This window comes from Accipiter gentilis, chromosome 10 (assembly GCF_929443795.1).
Source record: "Accipiter gentilis chromosome 10, bAccGen1.1, whole genome shotgun sequence".
Lineage (NCBI taxonomy): Eukaryota > Metazoa > Chordata > Aves > Accipitriformes > Accipitridae > Astur > Astur gentilis.
In genome coordinates, this window is record NC_064889.1 from 5,102,652 (window position 1) to 5,117,232 (window position 14,581).

The following is a 14,581-nucleotide window of genomic DNA, read 5'->3' on the forward strand; positions in this document are numbered from 1 at the left end:
TTATGCTGCACCTTAACCATCTCTCAAACTGGTGGTAAAGAGCAGCATCAACTATTTATCCTCTTCTCAAACCCATATCAGGGTCTTGTGACTTCAGCAAAATCCCCCTTCCCCTTATCTTCAAGAAAACAATTTTTTTTTTTCTTTTATCCAGTCATTTGCTCAATTCTGGAGATGCAACAGGCAGCCCCAAATATCAGCCTCTGTATCAGAAATAGCGTGGCCAGCAGGAGCAGGGAGGCGATTGTCCCCCTGTACTCGGCACTGGTGAGGCCGCACCTCGAGTCCTGTGTTCAGTTTTGGGCCCCTCACTGCAGGAAAGACATGGAGGCGCTGGAGTGTGTCCAGAGAAGGGCAACCAAGTTGCTGAGGGGCCTGGAGCACAAGTCTTACGAGGAGCGGCTGAGGGAACTGGGGCTGTTTAGCCTGGAGAAGAGGAGGCTGAGGGGAGACCTTATCGCTCTCTACAACTACCTGAAGGGGTTTGTAGTGAGGTGGGTGCTGGTCTCTTCTGTCAGGTGGCTGGAGATAGGACGAGAGGAGATGGCCTCAAGTGGCAGCAAGGGAGATTTAGGTTGGGTATTAGGAAAAAAATTTTTTACTGAGGGTTGTCAGACATTGGAACAGGCTGCCCAGGGAAGTGGTTGAGTCACCGTTCCTGGAGGTATTCAGAAAGCGTGTAGACAAGGTACTCCAGAACATGGCTTAGTGGGTACGGATGATGGTTGGACTTGATGATCTTGAAGGTCTTTTCCAACCTAAATGATTCTGTGAGTCTAAATATTCATTCTGTTCTCTTCATTTTTCGGGACTGGCTGAAGGGTGGAGCCAGGCCTGGGCAGAAGTTAGACCAGCCCTGGAGCTACTTTAATGCATACAATCAGGCCCAGGCCCTGAAGGAGGTTTGCCACCTCCTTCAGCTCTTCTCTCTGCAGCCGTCCCTCGGGGCTTGGGGAGCTTAGGTAGTGCTTTGAGGCCAGGAAGCTGGAATGTGCAGTACAGCTGCTTTTCTTCTATTATAGAAGCATTTGAGACAAAGTAAATTTTGCCTTCAGATGCTTGCATTGGTGGACCTGTTTAGCTTTTGCTGTAAAGCAGTAGTACTTTTTGGTCTGATGTGAAAATCATGGGGCAGAAGAAATTTTAAAGGAGATCCTGTGCCAAGGCTGTGGCAAAGCTGAAGAGCCCTTTTGATAAATTTGCCTTTTGCTTTTCTACGGGGCACCTCAGAAATGCAGAATGAATCACTGACATGCTGCAGATCACTGCTTATTCTAGGAAGAACGGTCCAGTGGCCATAATTGTTCAAGGTTTGGTTGGTTGTTGGTTGATGTTTTTTTTCCTCTCTAAACCACTTCAGGATGGGAAGGAAGAAACTGCATTTGTGGCTCACTATTTAGTGATTTTTTGGAATGGGAAGTCAGTTGGGAACATCCCAAATCCATGTGTGCTTGGGGCTCCTGGGCTGGCAGACAGATTAGTCCAGTGTGGTGGCTCCTGCCAGCTTCTCCAGGACACTAGGTTTTCAGAGCGTGACAGCACGTATTTTAGCAGTGAATTTGGCCTGAAACTTCGCTCCATTGATTTTTAAATTCCTCTCCTTGCCACCTGGAAAAAAAGCCTGGAGGCATGGAAAAAACAGGGAGCCCCCAGCCTGGCCCTTGGCACACCCTGGTGCCATGGAAGGGGCAGGCACAAAATGTCTTGCCTTGGTTCTGAGACATCAGAATAATAATAATAATAAAGAAATCTATAAAATATGCGGAGCAAATGAGCTATTCTCCAATGCCGTTGCAGGGCTGACCGCAGGGGTAGGGATGAGGCAGCTGTAAATCTGTCCTGGTTGAGGGTACGCCGCCCTGGGCTGGTGTTACCTGACTGGACTGGGAAGCTGTCAAGACTGGTGGGTTGTGACATTTGGGAAGCACCGTGATGTCTGGGCCTCTCCTGTGCCCCACACGCTCCTTCCCCACGTTACCTCCTTTGCTCTCGCTGCGTGTCTAATGTCGTGGGGAGCTGGGGGCGGGGGAAGATCTGGCAACTTGTGGGCAGTTCTGGACATGTCCCCAGGGTCGGGGCTGGGAGCCTGCCCGTGCCCTCCCAGCCTTCTGCTGGCTCCACAGCCGCAAATGAAGACTTTCCCCTGCTTTTTCTTCACAAGGCACGTTTTTATTTCCTTGGGGATAGGATCTGGTCTGGAGCATAGGCATTTGCGTGCCTAACTCCACTTCCTGTTGTTTTCTTCTTTTTAAAGGGCTTTTAACTCTTCGCGGAAACAGTGCGGGGGGGGGGGGGGCGGGGAGAAGGGAGAAGGCTCGCGCGCGCCCCGTCAACGGTCCCGCACCCGCCGCTCCAACCGCCAGCCCGCGCGCTACTACTACCCGGCCACGCACCTCCCGCCGTGAGGGAGGCACGGGGGGGGGGGGGGGGGGAGGGGCGCTTTCTACCGCTATCCATTGGCCCGCCGCTTCGGCCAATGAGGGGGGGGGGGGGTGGGCGCGGTTCTCGCGAGAGCGGCGCGGGGCCGGGGCGGTGGAACCATGTTGCGGGCGGTCGCGGCGCAGCGCTTGCGGCGGGCGGTGAGTGCGGGGCGGGAAGCGCGCGGCGCCCCTTCGGCCGCGGCCGGGGTGTGTGTGGTGCGTGTGTGCGCGCTCCGGCGTGGCCACCGGCCGCGGGGTGCTGAGGGGTCGGTTGCCTTCCCTCCGCCCCGGCCGTGTGGGCCCGTGCCCAGTGGGGCAGAGGTGGGGCGGGGCGGGGCCCAGCTCCGCCGTCGGCCCGCCCGGCGGTGGTGGCCGATGGGGGTGTCCGGGGGAGGGGGGCGAGCAGCAGGGGCCGAAGTCCTCCGGTGGACTCCGCTTCTCTCCCGCAGCGTGGCTGTTAGCAGTGAAGTTTCTGAGTGGATGCCGGGTGTTCAAGAAGCCCTCTCCCGTGCGCAGTGCAGGCGAGAGTTGAGGGTTGTTGTCCTCTGTGAAGAGCTAACGTAGGCTTAAGGGAGGTCTTAAATTTTTCGGAGTGCTCGCTCTCATCCGCCCTCCTGCAGGACGGGGTGAGGAACGAGGGTGCTTTCCTTACGGCTGAAGAGACTCTTGCAGTTGGTTATTGCAAACTCTGACAACGTTAGAAAGGCGTACGTGGCTCAAGGGGAGGCTCTCTGGGGTTTTGAGAGGTTAATAACTGTTTCTCAGTCACACGAACACAGCTGTGCAGAACTGCGATTGCTTTAACTGTCACAACCTGCAGACAAAGCTAATGTGAAACACTTGTTGCTTTTCCATATTGACCTTCATATTGTGCAGCTGGGAGGACTGCTGGGCTTTTGGAGGCCGATTGCTGCTTGATGTGTCCTGCTGGCTATGTTACCAAATTTAACGACTAGGTGAGCTCAAGGTTAATGGCGTAGATGATTCATGAAATGTCCCTGAATATCTGTTTGATCTCGTAGTGTGCGCTACGAGATATTCCCTCCACTAGAACTGTGTGTAAGTAGCCCTTCTCAAAGAGCTTTAAATCTCACAAGTTTCTTTTTGAGCTCTCCAAGGCTTTACAGGTATTGCAGTTCTGTACAGCTCTAAAATAGGAATTATGGACATATTAATCGGTTTCAGGTATTAAGAATGGCTTAAAAAAAAGAGCAAAGGTAGACCAGGACGTACATGATTTAGTTAATCTAAAAATTATAACTGTTGTAATCATTGATGTCTTTCAGTTATTGTCAGGCTCTAGGCTTTGCAAAGCAAAGGTCTTGATCTCTAGAACTCCTAGAACGTAAGGTACAGCTACGTAAATTATACTTTCATGATCACTGCACAGGTCAGTTTCATGTCCTGGAAACATGCGGTCAGCTCCTTGTTTTTCAGCCATATGCATCTAAAGTCATAAATTTATGAAATAAAGCCAGTAGAACATTGTGTGCATCTTCAGTGTGTGGGTAACAACGTAGTTTGCAAAAGAGGCACAGCAAACTGCAGTTCAGCACTGCTGACGCTCATGCAGTTCAAGAATGAATAAAGTCTAGAGAAAAACAGGATGCAAGAGACCTGTAAAGTATGAGCAACGAGGAAATGTTGGAGTTGCATAACTTAAAGATGGGAGGTCTGAGGAGGAATATGAGACTGCAAATACACAAAAATTGGTGCAGAGGTGGGAATAAGCCATTTCACCAGTCCATGGATGATAAAATAATAACAGTTGGCTTAAATTGCAAGAAAGCTATTTAAGATAGCTACAAAGAGTTAAGACGGACATTAAGAAATCCTTTCTAGTTCAAAGGCTATTAAGTTTTTGGAATAGCTTGCCTAGGAGTCTTGATCAACAATAAGCTAGATCATATGTTGGAAATAAGGGATACGGTGGCTTAGCATCTGATGGAGGAGAGCTTTCTATAAACTCTTGGAAGTCCCTACCAAACTTGTAATGATAGGAAATTGTGATCATCAGGATTGTCTTGTGGACTTAGTTAAGGGGTATTTTGAGGTCACACATTCCTACCCTTATAAAACAACAAACAGATAATGTATTCCCTTACATTCTCTGCTTATCATTTTTATCAGATAAGAAAGTGTCTGCCTTTTTGCCTATTCACAGTGTTGGGGTTTTTTTCTTCTTTTTTTTCTTCTTACATGACATTACACAGCAGTTTGGGGGCCAAGCTGATTGTAGGTGGGTATAATACTGTGCCTTTAATTTTGTATCCAGTTGTTATTCAACCTGTGTTGAAGTTAGAATTTATCCTAAGGATATTCATGAAGGGGAAGCAGTGTTAGTCTTGACTGTTTCAAGTCACAGATGAATCTCTTGGTCTCCCTCACTTCTAGCTCCACACTCCCTCAAAAAACCCCCAGCAACAGGGTGAAAGAGTGAAGGACATTGTGGCTCTCTGTTTCTTAAGAAAACTGTTTTGCTTTGTATAATGCTTCAGGGTTCTGCTGTTGTTTTAAAGGTCCAGATAGAGTAAAAGTTGCATTTGTTTCTGCAGTATTGGGGGCAGTGAGTGCAAGAGATGCTTTAGAGTTGGCTTAAACAAAGTAATAGGCTTGTGCTTATGAAGCTGTAGGAGATCTTCAGGTGAAAGTGGTCTTAACTGCCAGGTTTTCTTTCTCACGTAGTATTTTACTATATAATAGGTTTTGAATAAAGTGAAATGTCACTTGCATAATTTTTGGTGAGATTGAGCAGATACTCTTATTTTGTCTTTACAGTGTTCTGGGCGGACCCAGTATTCACAGTTATTGAGTCTTTGAGTTCCTGTTGATTTCAGAGCTTTCAATTTCCTGATGTTTCTGAAAATGGTGGATTTTATTTCAGTCATATATATCTCACAATGCATGTCTGAGCTTTTTTTTTTTTAAGCATGAGAGAATTCAGATAAATGGGTTTAATAGCCTGAAACACACCTTACTCTGGAAGTACTGGGCTACATTTGTAGTCTTAGGGAATGCTCTGTATCTGTCCTTCAATTGTCATTGATAAGCTCAGTCTAATAACTTTTAAAATGTATTCATTTATCTTGAGTTTACTTTCAGTAGTGTTGTCGGTATTTCAGAACAGCTTTGTTGCTTTGATTTTTTTTTATTAGTGGTTTGCATGGGATATATCTGGAAGAGTTTATGCTGTATTACAGCTTTATGTTGCTGCTTCAGTTCCTTTGTAGTTTTAAGTCTTTATTGTGATTCCTAAATAAATACTTTTTAGAAGTGTTTTCTTTATTCTTTTGCTGTTTTTTTGCTGGAGTTATAGCTCCTTTTCAGTGCCTTTAGTGTTGTTTTTCTGGTTAGCGTTTCCTGTAGTTAAATAGCTGTCTCTTAGACCTCTTCTGTAGCCAGATCTGTACAGAGGTTCTAGGAGAAGTATAAGCTTTTTTGCTAGAGCTTCATCCTCTCCTTGAGCTTCCCAAATGTTTTTTGTTTCTTTTTAAGTTTTGCAGCTACAAGACTGTCTATTAATAGAATTAGGCATTGTTTTGTTGTATAGGAAAGCAGCCATTATCTTTAGTATTACCTCAATTCCTAGTTCGTGGAGTCAGGTCTTGGGAACTTTGCCCAGTGATAATGGGTCTCTGAGATACATCCTTCCTACTAAGGAGTTTTAAAATTTTAATTTCTGGCCATTTTGCTAAGAAAATCAGCTGTAGAGATACCTTTGTGGGTCCAGTTGTTAGGTACTTTTTGCCTTGTGAATTGCTATTTTGATTTAGTTCCTGAAAGTTGCAGTGGTTCCTCTGAAGAGGTTGGGAGGCAAACTTTGGTTTCCTGGGTGAAGTTTCTAACAGCCTGTTTCATACTCATGCATATTTGGAGCATGGGGCCACGTACAATACACCTACTGGGACGTTTCTTATGTTTCCTGGAAAGACTTTTTGGCCACCCCACCTTTTGCTCCTCTCTGCCACATGTCTTTCTTACAGGCCCAATTTCATAATTCCTGCATGACAATGAGTGTCCTTGGAACAGGCTGCAGGCAGTTAGCTATTGACTGTAGAGGCCATTGATACCAGTGTGCTCACCAGTTTTGCCAAGCAGCAAACAAAGATTTACAACATTTCTGTCTGGGATTTTCCAGCTGTGTTAATACCTATGTTTTGTATCATATAAGCAGCAAATCTGTATTTAAGAAATGCTGGGCCTGCTTGTGTGCTGTTAGGTGACCTGTCTATGTGCTGAAAGACCAACGTCCGTTCAGTTTGCATTGGTGTTGCTGTGGAGAACAGATCACCTGTGCATATGACTGAGTACTTTGGATGTGTGGGGTGTTGGCCTCGTGTGGGTTTATCTGTGCACCCGTACTGGGCGTGTCCAGATTTCTAACCCTTGGCTGGGACGGTAGCAGTGGGTAGTCTAGAAATTCAGATACTATGCTCAAGTTTTTCACATTCTGCTTGGAAAACGTTGCTGGGTTTCTCAGGTGGGGAACAAAAAGATGCTTCGGGGAAACGTGAAATGATAGATTCAGCAAATGCTTTGGCACTTTGCAAGTGGGTTAGTTGATGTATACTGCACGTCTAGGTTAATCTTACCAACTTTTAGACGCCTGGAAGTCAGAGGCCAGGTTTGCTGTACTATCAATGCTGGGGAGGCATGACTGTGTGTGTGTGTTGGAAAATCCAGACAGTTTTCCTTCATAAATGTTTATTTTAGTATAAACTGAATCACTGTCTGGAGTTTCCACCAGAGAGGAAATGTAGATGTTTCTGCTGTAGAGGGAGCATAGGTGCCTAGCTTCAATTTATATCTAAACCTAGGTGAAATAAATTTCCAGTTCTACTGGTTGCTGGCAGATGTGTTCATAACCTTCTGGTATGCTTGAGAAGCCACTCGATTGTCCAAGTTTGTAGGATGTTTAACTGTAATTGATTTCTTTGGATAGCCTGATTTTTCAAGAGCTTGGTTTTCGCCAGGAACCTTCTATGGCACAAGCGCTTGAGTGCTGTGCCCTCTCAAAGCATTGTTTTCAATAGTCTGGTTGTTATGTGTGTCTTATTTCTTGTGCTTTTTTTATCCTTGCTGTCAGCTGGTTAGGTTTATACTCAACCTTCCTATTTTATCTAGGCTTGAAACTAGACTTCCTGCCCAAGTACAGATGGAGAAATTATGTCAGTGAAATAATGGGCTGTTCTTGCACATGTGCAGCTGGACAAGTTACTTCATCAAAATAACTACCTGTCCTTTTCATTGACTCATTGCAGATTCTCAGTTTTCAGGATCATATGTAACGGGATGAATTACTCTCTGGTTTTACTGCAGAATCCTTATTATAACAAACAAAAGTCAGTTTGTTTTTGTTTTGTTTATTAAAAAATTATTTTAGGTATGTTAGTATGTTAAAATTCAGACTCATGTAGGAATCTTACTTGTCATCCAGGATTTTTACCCGATGTAGAACATGACTTTTATTTTAAATCTGGTCTTGTCTTTGTGTTCAGAAATGTCATGCATGTAGGCATAAAGTGACCTTCTGGTGTGCAGTTCCCACAAATAGAAAATGTGGGATTATCAGTTTAGAAATAACACCTAGTTAATGCTGTAATATCCAGTCTGCTCAAGCAACATCCATTGCTCTTATTCTTTTTGGCTAAAAAATTTCTCAGTTTATTCTGGAATTGTTTGACAGAATGATACAGAGCTTCTGTGGTGGTGCAGTACTTATTTAGGGAAAAGATCATAATATAGTCAGAATTAAATGTGTGTTTAAAATGCATGTGGCTCCCTTTGGAAATTTGAAAACTTTCACGAGCAGGGTCCACTTTACCCTGTGACACGACTATAAATCATTGGAAAAGTGGGCTTTTTGCCACAAAAGCATGGATTTATTCTTCAAACAGTGACTAAAATCTCATAATTTTTGTTGCAAATGATGTATGAAACATAATCAAAAATATGGTGTCTGATCTATATTGGCAATAAATATTTTGTTACTGGCAATTGGCTTCAAACGATCTTAAAATCTTTAATCATAACAAGTAGCCTTAAGCATAAAAGATTAAATGCAGAGCACCTTTACAAGAATCCTTATTGTTTTAATCAAATGACAAATTATAATCCTGATTCTGCAAAACCTTATCTTTGTATTTTTACACTGTGATTAGCTTCAGGGAAGTCCTCGGGGTTTGCTTTCTCTGTGTGAAGTTTAGCATGTTGGTGGGCTTTGTGTGGTTGAAGTCCGTATCCAAATTTTAGCCTCTCAGAATTTCTGAAGCTTTTTTTTTCTAGTTTAAGTAGTGGGTAAGTGCGGATTTGTCACGAGAGGAGATGGGGTCAGAATATATGTTTAAAAAAGTAGTATTTGGCTGCACAGTTTTTAGTGTTGTGTTAGTATTTGTGCCTTGGTCATATTAATTAATAGATTTTGTTTTCCATGTGTTCCATATTACGTTGATCATAACTCAAGTCTTGATTTAGGCTTTATGTAGGGTAGAGAAAAACTTGGAAGGATAATATTCCTGTTCCCATGCCAGACTTTCCCTACCCTGGTGTTAGTCTCTGACGAATAATGCTTTTTCTGGGTTCACCTGAAAATGAGAGAGGACAGCCTCAGAGCTTAGAATATTTTGGTTTGGTTTCATGGCAGTTCTTTGCCTTTTTTTTTTTCTGTCTTTTCTTTAATTTTTGCTTTAGAAGTTAAAGTCTGTGTGTGGATGGTGAATTGGTCAAAATTATTATTTAAGGACCATTAAATTGTGGTGGTAGACTAAGAGGTCAAGTGTCAAATGTTTTAAAGGAAAATAGAAAAAAATGAACCTGATGCTTATCAATAGTTCTGTTAGTGTGTTTTCAGGCTGATTAATTGTGATCCTGCTACTGCATACAATTTTGCCTTTATACATAACTAATTAAAAAAGTGTGTTCTGTAGCTAGATTTTGGCTAAAACCTGTAGTAAAAAAACCCCCAAACCAACAACCCCAAAAAACCAAGAACTAAGTATTTATTTGCTAGCCTTGATTTCCTTGTGTCTTAGTCTTGCTGGTCTAATCTTCACTCTTTAAGGTACTTTAAGTTGACCAACTGAGCTTGAATGTAAGGTATTAAAATGTTTTTCTTAGTATTGTTCCTGTATTTTCCTGTGGAGGTTTTAGTTTAAACTAGTCAAGCAAGTTTATACCTTTTTTTTTAAACACCTTATATGTTCTGCCTACTTAAAAAAAATTACCTAGATTTAGCCTAATTTGTTTGACAGCGTTATTTTACAGTTTGTATAATTGCTAAGTTTCTGTAAAGCATTGGATGCTCTTAGGAACAGTTTTTTACTGAAATGCTAAGTATCCAACTCCTCTCTCTCTCTCTCTCTCTCTCTCTCTAAAGGCATTGCTGCTCCGGAGGTTTCAGAGTACATTAGTCGTAGCAGAACACAACAATGAGACTCTTACACCCATTACACTAAATACTATCACTGCAGCAAAACGTCTTGGAGGTGAAGTTTCTTGTTTAGTAGCTGGTACCAGCTGTGACAAGGTAGGAAATGCTATTTTCATATGAATGAAATAATGAATGCAGTGAAACAGTACTTGGTAGCATCTCGGTTAGCCTGAAAAATAATCTGTAGCAAAGAGGAACTGTGCCAGGAATTGCTAATCTGCCGGAAATGTCCTGCACTTGAACTGCTTCTCTTCTGAAGTGAAAATATGGGTATAAATCTCATTTCACAAGGGAGAATATCAGTATTGGTTGTTATAAGCTTAAGCAAGCAAATTTTTATAGGACTAAAGGACAATTAACTTTTAAAACAGTATTTCCCTGTAAAGTTTGAAAGACAAATATTGCAGTGCTAAAAACTTGCAAAGAAGCTTGCACTTGTCCAAATGGAAACCAGCAGAAATGAAACAGTATGGTAACAAATAGGGCTTCTGAGCATCTTGCTTTTACTAGTCAACTACTAGTAGCATAGTGACAGTGTGTTTGCAACCTAAAATTCTGAAGTTGGTGCTTCTTGACTTTATCGGATAGCTCACGTCTAAAAAAAGTTTCTTGTATGTTAGCTGTTGTATTGTTAGTCTAAGTTTTATGTGCAAAATCTAGAGACAATATAGTTAGTATATTAGTGACACTTTTATTCCACCATGATGTACTCTTGTGTGAACAGTAAAAGTAGAAATAATTATGCCTAATATTTTTCATACTAGGCTTATGAATTTCATACTAGGTTTATGAATTGTTATTCTGAAAGCAATACGTAGTATCTCATGCATGAGGCATACTTCAGCCAATTCACAAATAGGTGGAGAAACCTCAGTGGCTATTCTAAACTGAGCCCCAGGTGTTCAAGGTGGAGACCTGGAAGCAAGTATTTATCCAGATCAAGAAAAGCGGGGGGGGGGGGGGCGATTTGCCTCATCTGTCTGTCTGTGAGTTTCGTTATTCTTTGGCACTTGCGTAGTAGAAAAATAATTGGGAATGGTTGGTTTGTCTGTTTTTTAATACTAAGTATATGGTGTCTATTTGGCAATGTATGTCATGCTGGGAAAAAGTACTTTATAAAAAATGAAGGTTTGGAGTTGTTTTTTTTAAGTTTCTTTGTAAGAATCTGTATTGATAGGACAAAAGAGCCAGTTACTCAAACAGATATTCTGTAGCAGCTATTATGGAATTTTTGTTTATTTCCTCTGGTTAATTTTTGAGGGTTAACTGATACTCAGCAAACTCAGTAAAACTATGCTTGTTCTGGGACGATGCATGTGGTCTCCAGACACTGCTGTCAGTCCTCTTCTCTCTGATCTGCAACAACCCTTTTATCATTTAAACTTTACTTCTGCAAATTTAAAGGAAAAAATGCATAAATACAGAATTTAAAATACACATCACATCAGTAGGCAAAAGTCTGCTGCAGACAAAGGATTGTTCCTTCAGAAGAAGTAGGATTGATTTCTTGGTGATTCTATCAGAATACTGAGAAGTAATCCTCAAGCATGATTGTTATCCACTGTTGTAATACATCATAAGATTGTTGCGTAATCCTGCATGCAGGAGGCAAGCTTTCTTATGTTTGGTTTGATTTGTAGTTTTTTATTCACAAAATCAATTCTCATTATCCTATAAGGCACTAGGCTGTGAGTCAGAAGATCTGTATTTTGTTCCATCAGGTTTGTTCTGCTTTTGAAATTCACATACTTTTGTGTTCCAGTTGTAACTAATGTATAGGTTGTGAGCTCTTTGCAGCAGAGACTCTCTCTTGTTATTTGTTTGTGGTGCCTGTTACCATACAAACTAATAATGATTTATTTGCAATCATAGGTAGCACAAGAACTCAGCAAAGTGCAGGGTGTTGCAAAAGTTCTAGTGGCTCAGCATGATGTATACAAGGGATTTTTAGCAGGTGAGAGTTGTTCTTACCTATTGACAAAAGAAATGGTATTTATATTTGTGATTGAAAATAAGATAGTTGTAAATTTGGGGCAATATTTTTTTTATCCTCAGAGGAGTTGACTCCCTTGATTTTGGAAACTCATAAAAAATTCAATTACACCCACATTTGCGCTGGAGCATCTGCCTTTGGGAAGGTAAGTAGATCGAAGTGCATCCAAATTTCTTGTAGAAAAGAGACAGAGACACTGTTGTATGTGAAAGCATGAATCAAATGCCTGAGATAGGTCAGCTATGGACAGTTTTGAGTTTTCAAAAAATGTTACAGTAGTTTGCTTAAGAGGTCATTAGTTAGAAACACCGGTTCGTGTCTGAATTTTATTATGGGCTGACTTGGACAAAGGAACAGTGTAGAAGAAATATTTAGTGGTAACCAGCTAGTTCTATGTACACAAGGCAAAATGTACAATAACACAAAATAGATTAAGTGATCTGAAAGTATTACGAAAATTGTAAGGAAAAGTACAGTAAATTGAGATGAAAAATGTATGATTTGCATGTTGAAATGAAAGTGTGCAGACCTATTGGAAGCAAGTTTTTTTGGAGGGGGGAAATGGCATCTGTGATGTAAGTACTGTAAATTGAAATGTCTGCAAATACATATAAATAACTCGGATCCGAGTGCCAGCCAAGATGTTTTTTAATGAAAATAAAATTTTTCAAAACTTGTTTTTTAAGGAGTGTGTATTTAAGTATGCGGAGAGCCTCAGTACTAACACTCTGGTCAACGTTCTGGTGCAGCTAAATGAGAGAAAAAGGATACTTCAGAAATCTTGCTGATGTGGGATGAATAATGACATCAGCCTTCCATCTGACTACTTTTACTTCCAATCAATATCAATCTGTATACTTGTAATTTTGCTAGGAGAAATCTTTACATACCTTAAGTCTTAGGGTTTATTTATTTTATTTTTACTCTTTATTTTTGATCTGCAGTGTCTTAGTAAAGGTTAATAGCTTTTGCTTTAAAGCTTACACTTCCATTTTTGAGCGCTTAATGTGAGTAAAGATTTAGGAACTGGGCCCTTCGTGTTGTACCAGCTTAGGAGGGGGACAAAAACCAAGCAAAGCTCTTGCTATCATTAATTTCTTCATGATTTATGTTGCTCTTTTTAGCCTTCCTATTCTTAAAGGTGCTAAGTTATTTTTTAGAGTCAATTTCAGAACAGGAGAATATATATTTTAATATTAATTTTTAAAATAATAATTTTTTGGCTTTTGAGGAGAAGGTGCGAGGGGTGTTCCTATTGTCTCTGGTAACTAGCTTCCAAAAGTGCCTTTTTTCCTTGAAGTGCTAAGAGCTCAGCAATCCATAATTGTCAATTTCCTGAGTAAATTGCATCTATATTCAGTTTTAAACTGCTGAAGCAAATAAGCCTCCTAATTTAATATATTGTCAGGACCCAGACTGGACAGACCAAGGAGTCATGTTTAATTTGAAATTCCCTCGGGCTAAATTGAGGTGAAATGATGCCAAACGATCAGTTAAAGATTTTATTCATGACAGATGCAAACTGAACTGGCGGGGCGTGGTAGTAGGTGGCGGGGCGTGGTAGTAGGTGGCGGGGCGTGGTAGTAGGTGGCGGGGCGTGGTAGTAGGTGGCGGGGCGTGGTAGTAGGTGGCGGGGCGTGGTAGTAGGTGGCGGGGCGTGGTAGTAGGTGGCGGGGCGTGGTAGTAGGTGGCGGGGCGTGGTAGTAGGTGGCGGGGCGTGGTAGTAGGTGGCGGGGCGTGGTAGTAGGTGGCGGGGCGTGGTAGTAGGTGGCGGGGCGTGGTAGTAGGTGGCGGGGCGTGGTAGTAGGTGGCGGGGCGTGGTAGTAGGTGGCAGGTTTCTCACAACAGGAACTGGCATAAGACTACTTCTGTAAACTGTAACCCAGGATAACCATATACATCAATTCAGGGAGCAAGGAGATCCGTCCCATTGAGTCATGAGGTTCAGAGCAGACCCCCTTGCTTTCTAGACTCCCCCTCAGAGAAGGGTCTAGGGGTGGCTGGATCCACTCTTAGTCTCAGACTTGGTCAACGGTTTATATCTTGAAACGGATGAGGTGTAGGGATTGTGGAAAAGGAAAGAGAGAAGAAGACCGAGAGGGGGAAAAAAAAAGGAAGAGAGAAAGATTTCACTGGTCCTGGGTCCAGTGCTGGTCCAGTCAGCCAAGGGGTCCAGTCTGGGTGGGCTTGTGCACCTGGGCCTTCAGTTTGTGTCCTTTTATCTTGCCCCTCCCTCGGGCGGGCACCTGAAGTGTCAGGCTTATGAGCAGTTTGTGAGCCTTTGGGCTTGGGGGTTGTTTGTGGAGTAACTTTCTCCTTCCCTGCAGATGTGGCCATTGTTTGATCTTTGTATCCTAACAGCTTATCTGAATAGGGAGCTACTCGCCCTCCAGCATGCCCTCCCCCTCCTGTTGCTCACGTCTGAGCTGATGGGCTTTTCACCTTGGTTCCTTGCTCTGCAGGGTTTGTCTTTAAGCAGAACTTACCCCACCACTATGTTTGAGACATTAACTCTTTCAGTCTCTCACAGAAATTGAATTCAGGGTTTCCCTTAGGCTAAGTCTCATAAAATGTCTAATGTTATTACAGTAATGGGATTTTATTTGGCTGCTAAAGCTACATGAGTAGCCCTACAAAAACCTTACAATTGTATGTGCCTTTTTACCTACGCACAGCATTATATGAAGTTAAAAATCAGGACAGCAGGCATTCTTTTACTGACAGTGTGCATTTTACTTA

General features: G+C 42.3%; 1 protein-coding gene across 3 annotated transcripts in view; it reads left to right on the top strand.

Annotated features, from left to right (window-relative positions):
• Positions 1–14,581, top strand: part of ETFA (electron transfer flavoprotein subunit alpha) — a 44,346-nt gene that overhangs the window by 8,171 nt on the left and 21,594 nt on the right. For 2 of the 3 annotated variants that reach the window (XM_049811478.1, XM_049811477.1), the window contains exons 2-4: positions 9,796–9,945; positions 11,722–11,803; positions 11,905–11,987. In XM_049811478.1, coding sequence (XP_049667435.1) covers positions 9,796–9,945; positions 11,722–11,803; positions 11,905–11,987 — 315 coding nt within the window. Of the gene's footprint in view, positions 1–2,512; positions 2,580–9,795; positions 9,946–11,721; positions 11,804–11,904; positions 11,988–14,581 lie in introns of those variants that run through there. The other variant, XM_049811479.1, reaches the window with a different exon arrangement.